Below are 15,386 nucleotides of genomic sequence, written 5' to 3' on the forward strand. Positions count from 1 at the left end.
GCACAGTATTTCATTATAGACACTTGTACCATTTCCCTACATGTTAAGTTTTTCTCTATTATAAATAACACTGCAGTAAACATCTTTGTCCTGTAAATCTCTCCTCTGATAGGATTTGAGATAGTAGTACGTAATGATGAGAGCACAGACTCTGGAAACAAACCGTCTGTGTTCAAATCCCAGCTCTTGCACTTCCTGGCTTATAACCTTGGGCGTGTTACTTAAAATTTCTGTGCCTCAGATTTCTCATCTGTAGAATGAGGATAGTAATACCTACATCGGAGTATTTGGGGATTAAAGAGAAAGCGCTTAGGCACTCACAACAGTCCCTGGCACGTGATCAGCACTCGTGTATAAGTATTGGCTGTTATTTTTATTGCTGTGATTCTGATAAATAACCAATCAGAGTGATCTGCTTTATTTTTAATGACAATATTAAGCTAATTTTTCTTTGTTTGCTTTTTGATGGAAATCAGGAAATCACCTGAATATCTTATTGGTTGATCTTTTTTTTTCTAGATATACAAGAAGAGATGTTCTTCCACTAGGAAAATTTACTGTTAACTTGAGTGGTTGCCCGCGGAATAGTACCTTCACAGAACACTTATATCGAATTATTCAACATCTTGTTCCAGCAGTAAGATCAATATAAATACGTATTATAAACCTAAGCACACTTTTAAAATCCATCTAATTGTCTTTCATTCAACCCAAATATTTAGCTTTGAGATTTTAATAGACCTCATTAAGGGGAAACAAAGCCTGCCAAATTCCATAATTTAATATGCACTCCCCCCTAAACATGTCACTTTTATTGCCTTACCACAAATTTCTGTAAGTCTCCAATTAACGTGATTGCACTAACTCCCTTAAAATTGTACTCTCAGTTAATGCCAGTTTGTTTGTGCAATTTGGTATCCTTTGTGCGCATTAAAATCTTAAATCTAAATAAACTCTAAATTATAGGACCATAGTCCTTTTAGCTGAGGTAATAAAGATCTGTGGCTGCACTGCCCCGATTTTAATGCCCGTTTGGAAAGCTGCGCCACCTCTGCTTGTCAGGGCGCCTGAAAGGCAGTGTTTGTGTGGTGGGGAGATCTTGGGAACGGGGGAAATGGTTTCTGACTAGTAGTGTGACTGGCGATGCTGGTTGCTTCTTGCTTGACTGGCGATGCTGGTTGCTTCTTGCTTTGGGAGTGTAGCGGTCGCGGTGGATCATTCTGGTAACCAGTGTTTCTTGAGTGTCTGTAAGTGCCAGCCATCTTCTAGGCGCGTCAGAGCAGCGGTGGACCAAACAGACCAGCAGTTCTCACGCCCCTCGACTCAGTTTACTCTCTTAAAAAATTATGGAGGACTCAGGTGTGCTTTATGTGGGTTGTATTTATCATTAGTTTACCATATTAGATTAGAAACTAAAAATATATCAACATATTCATTGAAAATAATAAATAGCTTGCATATGAACATAAGTAAAATATATTTTTTTATAAGGAGACATTTCTTTCCCCTTTTTTTGTTTTTTAAGATTTTATTTTATTTTATTTTATTTTCCTTTTTCTCCCCAAAGCCCCCCGGTACATAGTTGTATATTGTTAGTTGTGGGTCCTTCTAGTTGTGGCATGTGTCATCTGCTCAGGGTGGCTCGATGAGTGGTGACATGCCCGCGCCCAGGATTTGAACCAATGAAACACTGGGCCGCCTGCAGCAGAGCACATGAACTTAACCACTCGGCCATGGGGCCGGCCCCAAGTAAAATATTTTTATAAAAATATTTTCCCAAACAAAAAAAAATTAATGATAAAAGTTGACAAAAAAATTAGTGATAAAAGTGACATTGTTTTACATTTTTGCCAGTCTCTTTAACGTCTGGCTTAACAGAAGACAACTGGGTGGATGGTCATGTCTGTTTCTGCATTCAGTCTGTTGTAACATGTTTTCACTGACGCATGTTAAGGAAAGCTGTCCTCACACGCATGGCAAAGTAGTTGGCGAAGGAAGGACTGATTTAATAGCCTTTTCAGATAACTGGATATTATTCTTTGATACTAGACCAAAACTGTCCATGTGGCATTCTCTTAAAGGATAGCTGTAAGTGTGAAACATGAAATCTTATCTTCAGTGAGTTTTTCTTGCTCTGCTGTAGTAAATTCATTGGCCCATCTTGCACGCTGAATGGACCTTTTATCCATGCATGATTTCGACTCATAAACCCCATAAAAGGGTCTCGGCAATTCCGTGGGAGTTCCCTGGACCACATTTTGAGAATTACGGAAATAGGTTTTAAATTATTGTGGTGGAGGATCAACAAACAATAAGTAAATATGTGGTCTGTCATTGAAGTGCCATGGGGAACAGTAAAGGCCCAGGAGAAAGGGGATCTGGAGTGCGGGGCGGGGCCGGGGGAGTTGCTGACGCTTACAGCGAGGTCAGAGAAGGCCTTACGGTAGGGTGGAGTTCAGGGAGAGACTGGACGCAAGTGTGGGAGCAACCGGGCAGCTGTGTTGGGGCAACTGTCCATCCTCTGCGGGGAGCACAGGTGCAGAGGCTCTGAGGCAGCAGCGCGCCTGGCATGTTTGAGGAACAGGGAGGCTGGTGTGTTGGATGCGGAGTAAGCACTAGGGCAAAGGGTAGGAGGTGAGGTCTGAAAGGCAGCCCAGGGCCAGTCAAAGCTGTGAGGCCAAGATTTAAGTAGCACATACTTAAGACACAAATGATACTTTTAAGTATGAAAGAGTTATTCGAGGAAGGTGCTCAAGCCTGGTGTAAGGTATTTCTTTTTTTCTTGATTTTTGAGGAAGATTAGCCCTGAGCTAACATTTGCCACCAATCCTCCTCTTTTTGCTGAGGAAGACTGGCCCTGAGCTAACATCCATGCCCATCTTCCTTTACATTATATGTGGGACACCTATCACAGCATAGCTTGACAAGTGGTGCCATGTCCACACCCGGGATCCGAACCGGCGAACCCTGGGCCGCCAAAGCGGAACGTGTGCACCCAACCGCTGCACCATCAGGCCGGCTCCTTTTTTGTTCTTTTTATTCTACATCACTTTGTTGTGGGTTTGTTTTTATACTGTTTCATTTTTACCATATCCCACTCCCTTACATTACTCTTGTGTTTATGTCTAGCTGGCCCTAAAGTTTTTCTGAACACTTGCCTCTTGAAGATCTTGTTTAGTTTTCACAACAGATTAAGGATGAGTGGCCTGCTTATGCTCCTATGGAGCTAGACACTGCTGTGCCACCCTTTAGTTCAACAGGCTCTGCTGCTTTAGGGGTCGTTTGCTTGCACCTGTGATGTCATGTTCCCCCCCTCCCCTTTTCTTTGAATTACGGAGCCAAAGTACAAAAGTCCTCTAAATTTTGAAAATATGTCTTATCTCTTCCTTGACACCCATCTCCACCCCTGCCACACATACTGCTTCTTAGGCTGGAGTGAGAGAAGAGGAGAGGGAGGGGAAAGCCGGTGCAGGGCGCTTGATTAGATTATTTTAGATAGATTATTTTAGTCCCTCCTCAGGGAGCTGGGGAAGGAGGTGCACGTAGGTTAGGCAGACATTCTGCTCTGGTGAGCCCGGCCGTAGAGGGAGCACGTGGCCTGGGTGAGTCCTGACACCCACAGCGCCGGCCACAACCCAGCCTGCTCTGTCTGCTCCTGAGTCTTTCTCAGAACACTTTGTTCAAAGTGTGCAGGAGTCGATGATGCATGAATATGATGTTAATTCAAGGAGCATGGAGGGAAATTAAGCTTCTCTCTCCCCATCTGGATGAGTAAATAAACATTTTATTTTCTGTTTTACTACCTGTCATAGGTTAAAGACGTTAAGCTTTTGGGTATTTGATATATGTTTCTCACTTGCCTATCATTTGTTTCTGGTTCACTGGTAAAATTAAAATTAGAAGAATACGTAACAGAACAGTTGAGATAAAGCAGCTCATAGAATCAGTGAAATTCTTATTTAGGCTATACAGATGATTTTTGCTTCTAAGAGCTCAAAGAAACCATGAGACCCCTCCCTTAGAAATTGATAAGATCTTTCTTTCCGTATAAAACAGTGTTTAACCCCAAATAGCCATTTTCTTGAAACGGGCAGCTTCGTTCACTGCTCACTGAGAACTTTCTCTGTGCAGTCTTTCCGTCTCCAGATGACTCTGGAGAACATGAACCATCTGAAGTTCATCCCCCACAAGGACTACACGGCCAACCGCCTGGTCAGCGGGCTCCTGCAGCTGCCCAGCAACACTTCCCTCGTCATCGATGAAACGCTCCTGGAGCAGGGACAGCTAGACACCCCAGGTGTGTGCACGGACACTTCCCTTCCGGTTCTCACCTCCCACTAAAGCCACACTGGTAATGACTTTTTAAACGAAGAACTGTGAACAAAATTCACATTTCACAAGTTTTTAAGATAAAGCCTTGCCAAATGAATTTGGTTGAAGTGGATGTTGTAAACTAATAAATTGGGTACATCAACTGTATTTTGTCGTAGTTTATGAAAATAGTACAATGATAGAACAAGTAAGTAGAAAGTAGCTTTTTAAAGGTGAAAGGGAGGAAATTTTGCCTTTGGTTATATATTACCTCAAAAGAAAAGTGTAGAAAAGATCTAATAAAACATTCTTTGCCAAAGTGTGAAGTTTGAAAATTTTTTCAAAGAATATCTGAAAAAACTACTTCGTAGACTGAATGGTTTTAACTGACCTCAGTTGCCGGAGGTGTTATAATAATGTTACGAGGAAGCAGATTGCTTTGTGTTCAAATGAGAATAAAGATGACATTTTGCTGGTTAGAAGTTCAAGAGGTAAAGAAGAGTTAAAAATCATGTAGACTGGGTACCTTTAGGGCAGAGGTGAGGATAAAATCATTAAAATTCATAGCATTATTCCTATGTATAAACATAGTTTCAGTTCTGCCGTATTATTTTAGCCCCGTGGACACACCACAGAGAAAGTCATCATACTGACTGGGAACCTCGTTTAACACCTAGCTGCACACCACATGCTACTAATTAGATTTGGGGGTGCCTCGGCCCCAGAACCCTATTTGTCTAGCTTGACAGATACTGTCTGTGCAGCCTATTACCTAATGAATATTTAGCTGAGTCAGTTGGACAGTGCCTCATAGACTTTTTTAAAGCAGTAGAAACCTCATATCTTAGAACTACTATCAGCAACACTAATTTGTTTGGGTGATTAAAATCAAATCACTGAAAAATCACTGTCTTGCTTTTCTAGGCGTGCACAATGTGGCTGCCCTGAGCAACCTGATAACTTGGCAGAAGGTGGATTATGACTTCAGCTATCACCAGATGGAATTCCCCTGCAATATTAATGTTCTCATTACTTCCGAGGGGCGATCACTCCTGCCGGTACGGCGGGTCATTTAAAATGGAGGGAGGCTACCTAGGAGAGAGATCTATATTTTTGTTTTGTTTCTTGGTAATGCTTATTGTTAATAAGTTAAACTTGCTTAAAAAATTGTGGCTGCTGATTGTTAATAAGGGAATTGATTATTTTGCTCCTGCCTTGGGATGAAGAACCAGGTATCAGCAAATCACAAAACAAAGAAGAAAGGTGTTGATAGCAGAGACTCCCACCCGGAGGCCTGGAAAGTAGAAGCTGTCTGTAAATTGCCTGCTAACATCCAGACCTTTGTTCTTGCTGCCTCTGTCCTATTGTGTTCTGCCCATCTTATGTGAGAAATATTTTAGAGTTCCTTTTAAAATGTTCCTAATCACCTGGTAATCATTTTTATGCTTTATGATGAAATGCTCTGGTAAGTCATCAGAGTGACTAATGAAGAAAGCTTTCAATTCTGAGTCTTTTAATCATGAAAAATACGCCCAATTGTGTAAAAGGTATATAGTGTCTCTGTATAATAGTGTTCACCTGTGATTTACGAGAAACCACCTGTGAATGAGAATGAAATGGCCCATTGGTAAGTTTTCTGTGGGAAAGTGTGATTTGCTTTATGTGGTTTCTAGAAATGCAGTTCAGTAAGATATAGAGTACACATTACATGATTAAGGAAATATCTAAAACATTGTCATTAGCTGCTTTTTCGAGCTTGGCTACCTTTTTTTGTAGTTTACTGATGCCACTGAGGAAACATTCTGACTAATCAAGAAAGGGCTAACTTTTGTAATTGTTGCTGAGGTAGTTATACTGCAAGGAAATTAGTGTTAAAAAGTGACCTCCCAGGGCTGGCCTGGTGGCATACTGGTGAAGTTCATGTGCTTTGCTTCAGTGGCCCGTGGTTCGCAGGTTCGGATCCCAGGTGCAGACCTAGCACTGCTCATCACGCCACACTGTGGTGGCATCCCACATAAAACAGAGGAAGATTGGAACAGCTGTTAGCTTAGGGCCAGTCTTCCTCAAAAAAGAAAAAAAGTGACCTCCCCCCATAATAAATAGTATTTTCTAATTCCCTTAGGGGCTGATAGAGATGATGCAGCCTCCTGAAAATTTAGATTAATTTAGGAATTTGGAAAATACTGTGTACTATTTCTCTTTTTAGGCAGATTGCCAGATCCACTTACAGCCACAGCTCATTCCACCAAACATGGAAGAGTACATGAACAGCCTTCTCTCAACGGTGCTGCCTTCTGTGCTGAATAAATTCCGCATTTATCTGACCCTTTTGAGGTTCCTGGATTATAGCATATCTGATGAAATAACCAAGGTATATTTAAATAAAGCATTTCCCTTTGTTGAATTGTAATATGTAATCAATTTCTATTTACTGTAATTACTGATAAGGTAATTTTGCTATTTGTTTTCTATGTCTTGTCTTTTTTGTTCCTCTTTCTCCATTATTCTCTTCTTTTGTTTGAAATAGATATTTCTAGTGTACTGTTTTAATTTCCTTCTCTTTTCTTTTACAATACTCTTTTCCTCAGTAGTTGCCCCAGGGGCTACAACTAACATCTTAACTGTAAGCATCTATTTAGGATTAATGCCAGTTTAGTCACAGTAGTATCCCATGCCTTCTCTTCTCCTTTGTGCTTTATTGTCATTCGGATTACATCTTTATACATTAGACATCCATCAACACATTTATAAGTATTGCTTTTTGCATTTATCTTTAAATCAGAGGGGGAAAGTTATAAAGAAAAAGACATTGACACTGCTTTTCCTAGTTACCTGTGTAGTTACCTTTACCAGCGATCCTCCCTTTGAAGTAACTCCTTCAAGTCACTGTCTAGTGTCCTTTCATTTCAGCCTGAAGAACTCTCTTTAGTATTTGTTGTAGGGCAGATCTGCTTGTGACAAATTGTCTTAAGTTGTTGCTTATCTGGAAATATTTTGACTTGTTCACTTTTGAAGACTAGTTTTGTTGGATGTAGCATTCTGGCTCCATAGGCTTTTTCTTTCAGCACTTTGAGCATGTCCTCCCACCACCTTCTGGCCTCTATGGTTTCTGATGACAAGTCAGCTAGTTTCTGATGAGAAGATTCTTTGTACACAATGCATCATTTTTCTCTTGCTGCTTTCAAGAGTCTGTCTTTGGCTCTTCACAGTTTTAACTGTGATGTGCCTAGGTGTGGATCTCTTTGAGTTTATCATACTTGGAGTTTGTTGAGCTTCTTGGATGTGTAGATTAACGCACATTTTGGAGAGTTTTCAAGAAATCTGGTAAGTTTTCAGTCATTTAATTTTTTCTGCCCCTTTCTCTCTCCTCTTCCTCTGGCATTCCCATTATATGTATGTTGGTAAACTTGATGGCGTCCCCCAAGTCTTTGAGGCTCTGTTCATTTTTCCTCATTCTTTTTGCTTTCTGTTCCACAGACTGGATAATTTCAGTTACCCTATCTGCAAGTTTGCTGAATCTTTCTTCTGCCTGCTCATACCTGTTGTTGAGCCTTTCTACTGAATTTCCAGAGTTTTGAAGAAGCTGATTTTGATCATTTTTGCTACTGTTCTTTTTCCCTTTAATGGTGGAGAGAATTTTCAGAGGTCTTTGCCATTTTCACTGATGTCAACTTTTCCTTGTGTTTAAAGGCATCGTGTTTGCTATGCAGGTGGCTGACATATGTTTGCCTGGCCTTCTCAAATGATTCTGGGTTTTGTTATTTTGTTTGGAATACTTCCATCAGTAGAATTATTTATATGTGTAAAGTTTGGTCCTCAGTCCCTTCACCCATACTATCTCATTTGTCTAAGAGGCAGGGCGGACTTCATTTTTACATCAATCAAGGGACAATGTTACTTTCCTTTTCCCTACAAAATGCAATTGTCATTTCTTCATAGGGAATAGTTCTTAAGTCAATGTACTCTTTTGATAAAGGCAGTTGAAGATGACTTCGTGGAAATGCGGAAGAATGATCCTCAGAGCATCACTGCTGACGATCTCCACCAGCTGCTCATTGTAGCTCGGTGAGTAGTGTGTGTCCATGATTGCTTTGTCAGTAAGCTGTGGATAAGTCTTCTAATTTATTTAGGAATAACTGAGGCAGACTTCTAAAAATGGAAACGAACACTTTCCTTTATATAAAACACCATGTCAAATGGCCCATTGACAGGGAATGTGTTTGGCCAGTGATCACTTTAGTGGAACAGGCATGCTTCTTGTTCTTTAAGCCTCAAAGAGTGCATCACCCTCCAAATTTGACTCTTAAAAGATTCGTTTGTAGAAGTCTAACTTGGCTCTTGACTTGTCTGTAGCTAGCCGGACAGTTTTGTCTCCTAACCCAGTATTCCTTGGTCTTAAAAATAGATAGATAAATCAAAAGGTATTATTCTAGGTCTAGACTTAAACTTGTTTCTGTATTTCAAACCAGGTTTCTGTCTCTCAGTGCTGGTCAGACAACGCTGTCAAGAGAACGGTGGCTGAGAGCCAAGCAGCTAGAGTCTTTAAGAAGAACCAGGCTTCAACAACAGAAATGTGTAAATGGAAATGAACTCTAAAGATCTGATACCTATGAAAGAGTAATGGGCAACTTGTAGCCACATTATTGTAAAATTCAAATATCATTTATACCACGTTGTTTTGTAGATAATTTCTATCAAAAACCAATGACTTTTCCTGAAATCAAGCCTGGTAACATCTGAAGTTTATATAATAATATTCAGTAAGGGCTTTTACCTTACTGATTTTATGGAGCTTTTGAAGTTTGTTTTATAATTATATAAATTAGTAATGATGTATAAAAATGTATTTGATATTAAAAGTTTAATATTGATAATGTTGCTGATTATACCATTTCCTTAGCTTCAGCTAAGTCATAGGCCCAACTCTGTTGAAATGCTAATGACAAATACACTTGAAGAAAATTGTTACAATTCCGAAGTCAGAGGAATTGTTCACTTCAGATTTTTATGTCTTTCCAGTTAACAGTGGGTCTGAATGTGTTTGGTGGTCCAAGTTTGGGGAATGGGGTGTACTTGCCATTAATTCACATAACCATGTGAAATTCTGTAGTATCATTTCCCAAACATTTGACCATAGCAGCTTTTTTCCATTTCACAGTTGTTAACAGCCTGCAAAATTACCTTTTTTCATGGCAGTGGTTCCCAGACTTTTGGATTTCATGGACCAGTAATATTTTGTAAAATTTGGGGGACTGACAGGGTTGCCAATTTATTTTGCCAAGTTATCTGAAGAAATCACTGTATTATCATGACCATTTCTTTTTTCATAAAAGGACAATCTCAAAACAAGAGAGTCCTTTAAATTGAATAAATGTAGCTTTTAGAAAAAAAATACTATATTGTCCTTAATTTTCTCATTTCACCCCAGTGAATTTGGGAACCACTGTTTTATGGGAGTCACTTAAGGGGGCTGCCTTATGAAGTTGTTTTGCCCAAATATGAAAAGAGCAAAATAGTAAACTTTTTTTAAAAAATGCCTTCTTTAGAAAAAAAAGGTTTTTAATTCTTTTCCTAATAAATGTCATTTAGTTGCTTTGATGATTGTATTGGATTTTGAATTTTATAAGTTTACCAATTAGTTCCAGATGTGTTAGATCAAGTACCATTATCTGCTAGTCCAGGAACCCCCTGGTCAAACTGTAGCTAGGTTTTCCCCAGACCAACTAAACACTTTTATGTTAAAACTGTAAAGGAACAAAAATATCGGCCCATAAGCTAGAAAGTGAATTTATATAGTATAATAGTGGCATCAGGAATCTTTGGAAAGGTTAGAACACTACTTTTTTAAGCTATCAGTGATTATATATAAAGATTAATTTCTTTTAGTCAGTAACTTACTTAGTTGGAAACATTAGCGATCAGTTAAAGGATTCCTTAAATTGCCCCTCCCGCCAAGGCCTAAATTGACATTGCTAACCAAGGAAACAGGGTCAGCCTTGAAAAGCAAGGAATTTATTATGCCTGATGAACTGAAGATTACAGGTTGTTTAACTTTTCCTAAATTCAAATCTATTTTTATAAACTAATGTAAATAATCTGTTTATATTTAGAATTCTAACTGGTTTTCATTTTTATAACTGATAGCCTAGACCTTCCTTAAAATTTTAGAAATAAAAGAAAGGCTCAAGTGGGTTTGTAAGAATAAAATTCAGCAGAGTAGATTAGCTACTGTGTGTTTATTGTGCCAACATGAACTGTAATTTACCAAAGAGAAGTTCATAATTTGCTTGGTCTTGCAGAAAAGTTCCCTTGAAAGGAAAACCCTCTTCCAAATAAATAAAACTTCCCAAATTACCAGTATTTTGGGCTGTTTTTCATGAATTATGAGACTCATCACACATGATCTTCACTGTGAAAAAGATCCTGTGTCCTCTTGGTGGAAAACCCTTACTAGAGGTAGACTTAAATACGGGAGGTGTGCAGCCTGGTGTCGCCCTACCGAAGCCCCACTCAGGGAGGCAGGAGATTGGAATGCTGGGTTTCAGAAGCCCGTTTCTCCCTTGTCTATACACGTGGACATTAAAGTTTGTTGGCCTAATGCAATGGCAATCCTAATGGAATGATCAGGAAACTGGACAGACATCTCTATTACCCTGATTGGAACTAAACATTTGCCGCCTTTAGTTTTCAGAAATCACTTTAGAACTAATTTCTGTGGTGCTTAAACACATTTTATCACATGATCTTGGCTTACATTTTCTCTCATGTCGTGGGACACAATGTTTTCAAGACCCAGAAAAAACCTGGTAAGAGTAGAATAAAGCACTCAGTTTCAATATTTGGGTTTTAAAATTTGATGGTCTGTGATCCATTTCATCATTTTTAAAGTCATGAAAACACTTCAAAAGAGTAAAATATTTGGAAAGGGTGGGACCAAGTGTTCAGTTATAGCAAACTTACCTTAGGAATTCTTTAATCTGATTTAAAATCAAACCCTTCTCTTTAAAATGTTATTCAAGGAATTTTCATACACACTGTCACTTTAAATTACAATGGTATTTTATTTAAGTCACCAGATTTGACACTTCAAAAAAATACCACTAATAAATAACAAAAGTGGAAACACTTATCAAAGTTACAACAGACATAATGTTTAGCTGAGAATCACTTCAACGGTAAGGCTATAAAGATACTAGACAAACCAATACTTGTTTGGAATAAAATATGCAACTTTCTTACTGCACGGGCTTATGGAAGAGGCCCTGGTTCCATGGGGTCAGGGTTACAGTCATAAAACCAGTTTTAGCACAGGCGTGCTCCAGACTAAATTTTCAGTAGTTGTGACAGTCTGCACAAGATGTTAAGGACTTATGTCCCCTGCAACTTGAAGCCTGCCTTCAAGAATTACCAGTATCCAATAAATGTACCTTCTTACATTCTGGAAAAAATAACAAAAAATTAATAGGTGCTGATATTCATATCTCATGTCTCCGGTTTTATGACTGACAAGTCCTAATGGTCCTAGATTCTGGGATGTACAAGGTGGCAGAATATTTTTAACTCATTTAAGTAGAATATGGGGAAAATTAAGATCAAATGGGCATGTATTTCTTGACTGCAGTGCCAATAACCCTCAACTCTTCATAAGGAATCGTTAAGCTATCAAAACTAAACAAATAATTTTTTATATTCAAATGCTTCTCCTTACCAGTAACACTTTAGTCACTAAAAACCTTACCTTGTAGAGGTAATACACAGAAATGAACAGAAAAATTATGAAAAATGCTAATCCCCTAAACGTATCCACATCCATCCTGTAAGTGTCTACTTCATACATTCCACCCACCCACCCCACCCCAAAAAAGGTTCAAGTTACGTCCCAAAGTAAGCTATTCCTGCATTACTTTCAAAGAGACAAACTGCTCTGTAGTGTATAAGCTACTCAGGTCTACACATTTTAGGATGATGCACTCCTGTCGTCCTGGCTTTCAAATTTGGAAATCTGCTCAGGTTCAGACTCCTTTTAAAACCTTTCCCAATAAACAGAATTTGTGATCCCTAGATTCAAAGACAGTACAAGTTAAAGTAGCCTAATACGTGAAACCTCCCTTTTTGGATTAAATAAAAGCCACAGGAGGATTCTTTGTGGCTAAAAACTAAATCTGAATTATTCGTGTCTGGCATTGTGTAAATATATTTTTAAGTTCATTTTGCTGGACTTCATTAACCACTTCAGGGTCCACAGGGCTCTTCTGAACCTTTGCCACTGCAAAGTTTATCCCCTGGGTTAATCCAGCTTGGGTAATATTAGCAACCTGGACCATGGAACTTCGAATCTTTGCAAAGGGAGAGACTGCTCTGCTGCTGCTCTCTGGAGAAGGAGTTACATGAAGCCCTGTCTCAAGTTCAAGCATGCTGGATCCGGAGCCGGGGGTCTTTTGAGGTAACACTGAATGTACTGGTTCAACCGACAAAAACTGTGGGCCTGTTGCAGAAAAAGACACATCTAACTGAGATGGTCGAGAAGGTATCTGTTCCACTGATCCTGATTGGGTTTCTTCATTAGAAACTTGATTGGTCATTCGATTTCCTTCCTCACTAGCCTGCTGAGAAAGAGACCTGGTTTCCGAGAGCTGGGTCATCTTGTTTTGTGCATCTTGTACAAATCTGTGGCAGTAAATATCCACAGGCTTGGCAAAGCCAGTCAGTATGTGTATGTTGTCAGCTGAAGGACTTTTCTTCAAAGGAGACTCATGGCCTTTTCCAAGCCCACTTGCATGAGCAACAGTAACCTCTGAAGGAACGGGAATGCTAATATCAGTGCTGCTGACAGACTGGGATCGACTGCCTACTCGAGGTGCTGAAGCAATAATACCACAACTAGGCAGAACATAGTCAATTGGGCCTACATTCTCTAAGGAACTAGCTAGCTGCCTGTCTTCATCAGACTTGGAATTTGGGAGGAATTCATCAGAGTGGTATGAGTCATTATCTGAAGACATTTCCCCATCAGACTCTGCCTGGACTTTATTATCCATCACACCTGTGTTTTCCATGGTTTCAAGATTACTGTCTGATTTCCAAAGATTTACTTTTAAGTTTGGTTTTAGAAAGTTAACTTTCATTTCAGGTTTTGTAAAGTTTCCTAGCTTTCGCAGATTGCCTATATTTACATTGGATTTGGTCTGTTTCACTTTCTGATTTAGAGATGAAAATTTGCTCATTAAAAATTTTTTTCCCTGGGCCAAAGAGCCTTGGTTTTGAGATCTGATGCCAATGATGTCTTCATGAGGTTTACTGCTCTTCCTACAAATTAGAAAAGAAAAATGTTAATTCCCCATAGAATTCAATATACCAGATCCAATTATTAATATAAGTGAAGACTTGGCTATTTAAATTGGCCCCAATTTCTTGAAAACAGTGCACTGCTAATTGATAAATTCTGATAACCCCTCTGAGCTGATGCTAGATTGAGAATAGCTGATGCTCTTGTCCCAGAGAAATATGTGAGCTATATATGTAATTTTAAATTTTCTAGCAGCCACATTAAAAGCATGTTAATTTTAATAGTATTTTACTTAACCCAGTATAGACAAAATATTGTCACTTCAACATACAGTTGTCCCTCGGTATCTGTAGGGGATTGGTTCCAGGACCCCCAGGATACCAAAATCCACAGATGCTCAAGTCCCTTAGCTCAGCCCCCTGTATCTGTGGGTTCCACATCTGCAGATTCAACCAACCATGGATCGTAAATACAGTACAGGAGAAACAGTACACGATCTGCCGTATAACCAATATTAAAGATGATTAATGAGATTATCTTATTCTTTTTCATACTAAGTCTCTGAAACAGCTAATGCGCAGCATTTTACAACAGAGCAGCAGAAGCCTTTGTAACCGACACTGACAAGTTGCCCCTAGGCACTGAGTGGGACCCAGTAGCAGGGCTATGTGACTTTAACCCCACACAAAGCAAGCGGGCTACAGCTGTGTCCTGCATGCACTGTCTTCCTCAAGCAGGCCCCGTGGTGCACTGAAGAGTCACCGTGTGGAAACACTACATCTGCAATACCTTAATCCTACTCAGTGAAGCTCTTCACAGTAACTGGATTAATTATATTGAGTTCTTCTGTACCAAACCCTTGTCTTTAGAGTTGATCATTGTTATTGCATGTTTCCTTCAACTGTGTTCTCCATGGGATTCAGAGAGGAGGGGAAGGCTGTGGAAGAAGGGAGGGAAACCTGCCAAGAATAGCCTCAACCTGTGCTTTTGTGCATTATTCTGAGAATAAATTTGCTTCAAAACAAAAACAAAAAGTCCACGCCCAAAAGTCAGACTAGTCGCATTTCAAAGGCTCCACAGCCTAAATGGCTAGGGCAGCAAAGATCTATCATATCCACAATCTAAACTGGCAAAGGCAATAGCGACTATAAATGGGAATCGACAGCACCTTAACTAAAGCTGTCTACACACATTCCAATTTGGCTGAATTCAGTTACAGTATGTTTAAAACATACTGGCTGTATTGTCTACAAAGTTATTTAAATATAACGTTCCTTCTCTTAAAAGTATATTTAAGAGTTTTTAAATATATCACTTGTGGCCATAATTTAAACAAAAAGTATTTTCTTTTGATCCACAGAAATTTGATACTTCCCTCTCTAAATACCAACACAGCATGTGATTTCTCCTCCCCTTACAAATACTTCTAAGGAAATAAGACTGGATGATAATGTCCTTATTCTTGAGAGAAAATCAAAGTAGTATACTCACCTCTCAAGTTTTTTCTCAATTATAGGTACATCTAATCCCATGGCTTGCTTGGTGATCTGCAGCATCTCTGCAATGCACTGAAGGGTATCTGAAACCCAAATATAAATGCTTGCCAGCTTCTCCAAAAAATACTAAAACAACAGTAGTTCTAACTCAGAACCCTAAATGAAATTTGTGGTTTTATAATTAAATACAAATTTATTTGCCACAATTTACAGAAAACTACTACTTATTCATTACTCCCCCCACTAATTCAAAATGTTCTTTAACAGAAAAGTAAATAAAGAACAAAAGAACA

At 39.1% G+C, this 15,386-nt stretch overlaps 2 protein-coding genes across 8 annotated transcripts in view; one reads left to right on the top strand and one right to left on the bottom strand.

Annotated features, from left to right (window-relative positions):
* Window positions 1-10,671, top strand: part of MCMBP (minichromosome maintenance complex binding protein) — a 44,764-nt gene extending 34,093 nt beyond the window's left edge. For 2 of the 3 annotated variants that reach the window (XM_023638322.2, XM_023638324.2), the window contains exons 11-16: window positions 520-637; window positions 4,132-4,297; window positions 5,236-5,369; window positions 6,518-6,682; window positions 8,288-8,376; window positions 8,781-10,671. In XM_023638322.2, the coding sequence (XP_023494090.1) occupies window positions 520-637; window positions 4,132-4,297; window positions 5,236-5,369; window positions 6,518-6,682; window positions 8,288-8,376; window positions 8,781-8,907 (799 nt within the window). In that variant the 3' untranslated portion in view covers window positions 8,908-10,671. Of the gene's footprint in view, window positions 1-519; window positions 638-4,131; window positions 4,298-5,235; window positions 5,370-6,517; window positions 6,683-8,250; window positions 8,377-8,780 lie in introns of all 3 variants that reach the window. The other variant, XR_011436325.1, reaches the window with a different exon arrangement.
* Window positions 10,672-11,352: 681 nt separating this feature from the next.
* Window positions 11,353-15,386, bottom strand: part of INPP5F (inositol polyphosphate-5-phosphatase F) — an 84,412-nt gene continuing 80,378 nt past the window's right edge. For all 5 annotated transcript variants that reach the window (XM_070259835.1, XM_023638302.2, XM_023638295.2 and 2 more), the window contains 2 exons: window positions 15,089-15,176; window positions 11,353-13,617 (listed from right to left, as the gene is read on the bottom strand). In XM_070259835.1, the coding sequence (XP_070115936.1) occupies window positions 12,468-13,617; window positions 15,089-15,176 (1,238 nt within the window). In that variant the 3' untranslated portion in view covers window positions 11,353-12,467. The remainder of the gene's footprint in view (window positions 13,618-15,088; window positions 15,177-15,386) is intronic.

Source organism: Equus caballus, chromosome 1 (genome assembly GCF_041296265.1).
Source record: "Equus caballus isolate H_3958 breed thoroughbred chromosome 1, TB-T2T, whole genome shotgun sequence".
NCBI classification, from domain to species: Eukaryota; Metazoa; Chordata; class Mammalia; order Perissodactyla; family Equidae; genus Equus; species Equus caballus.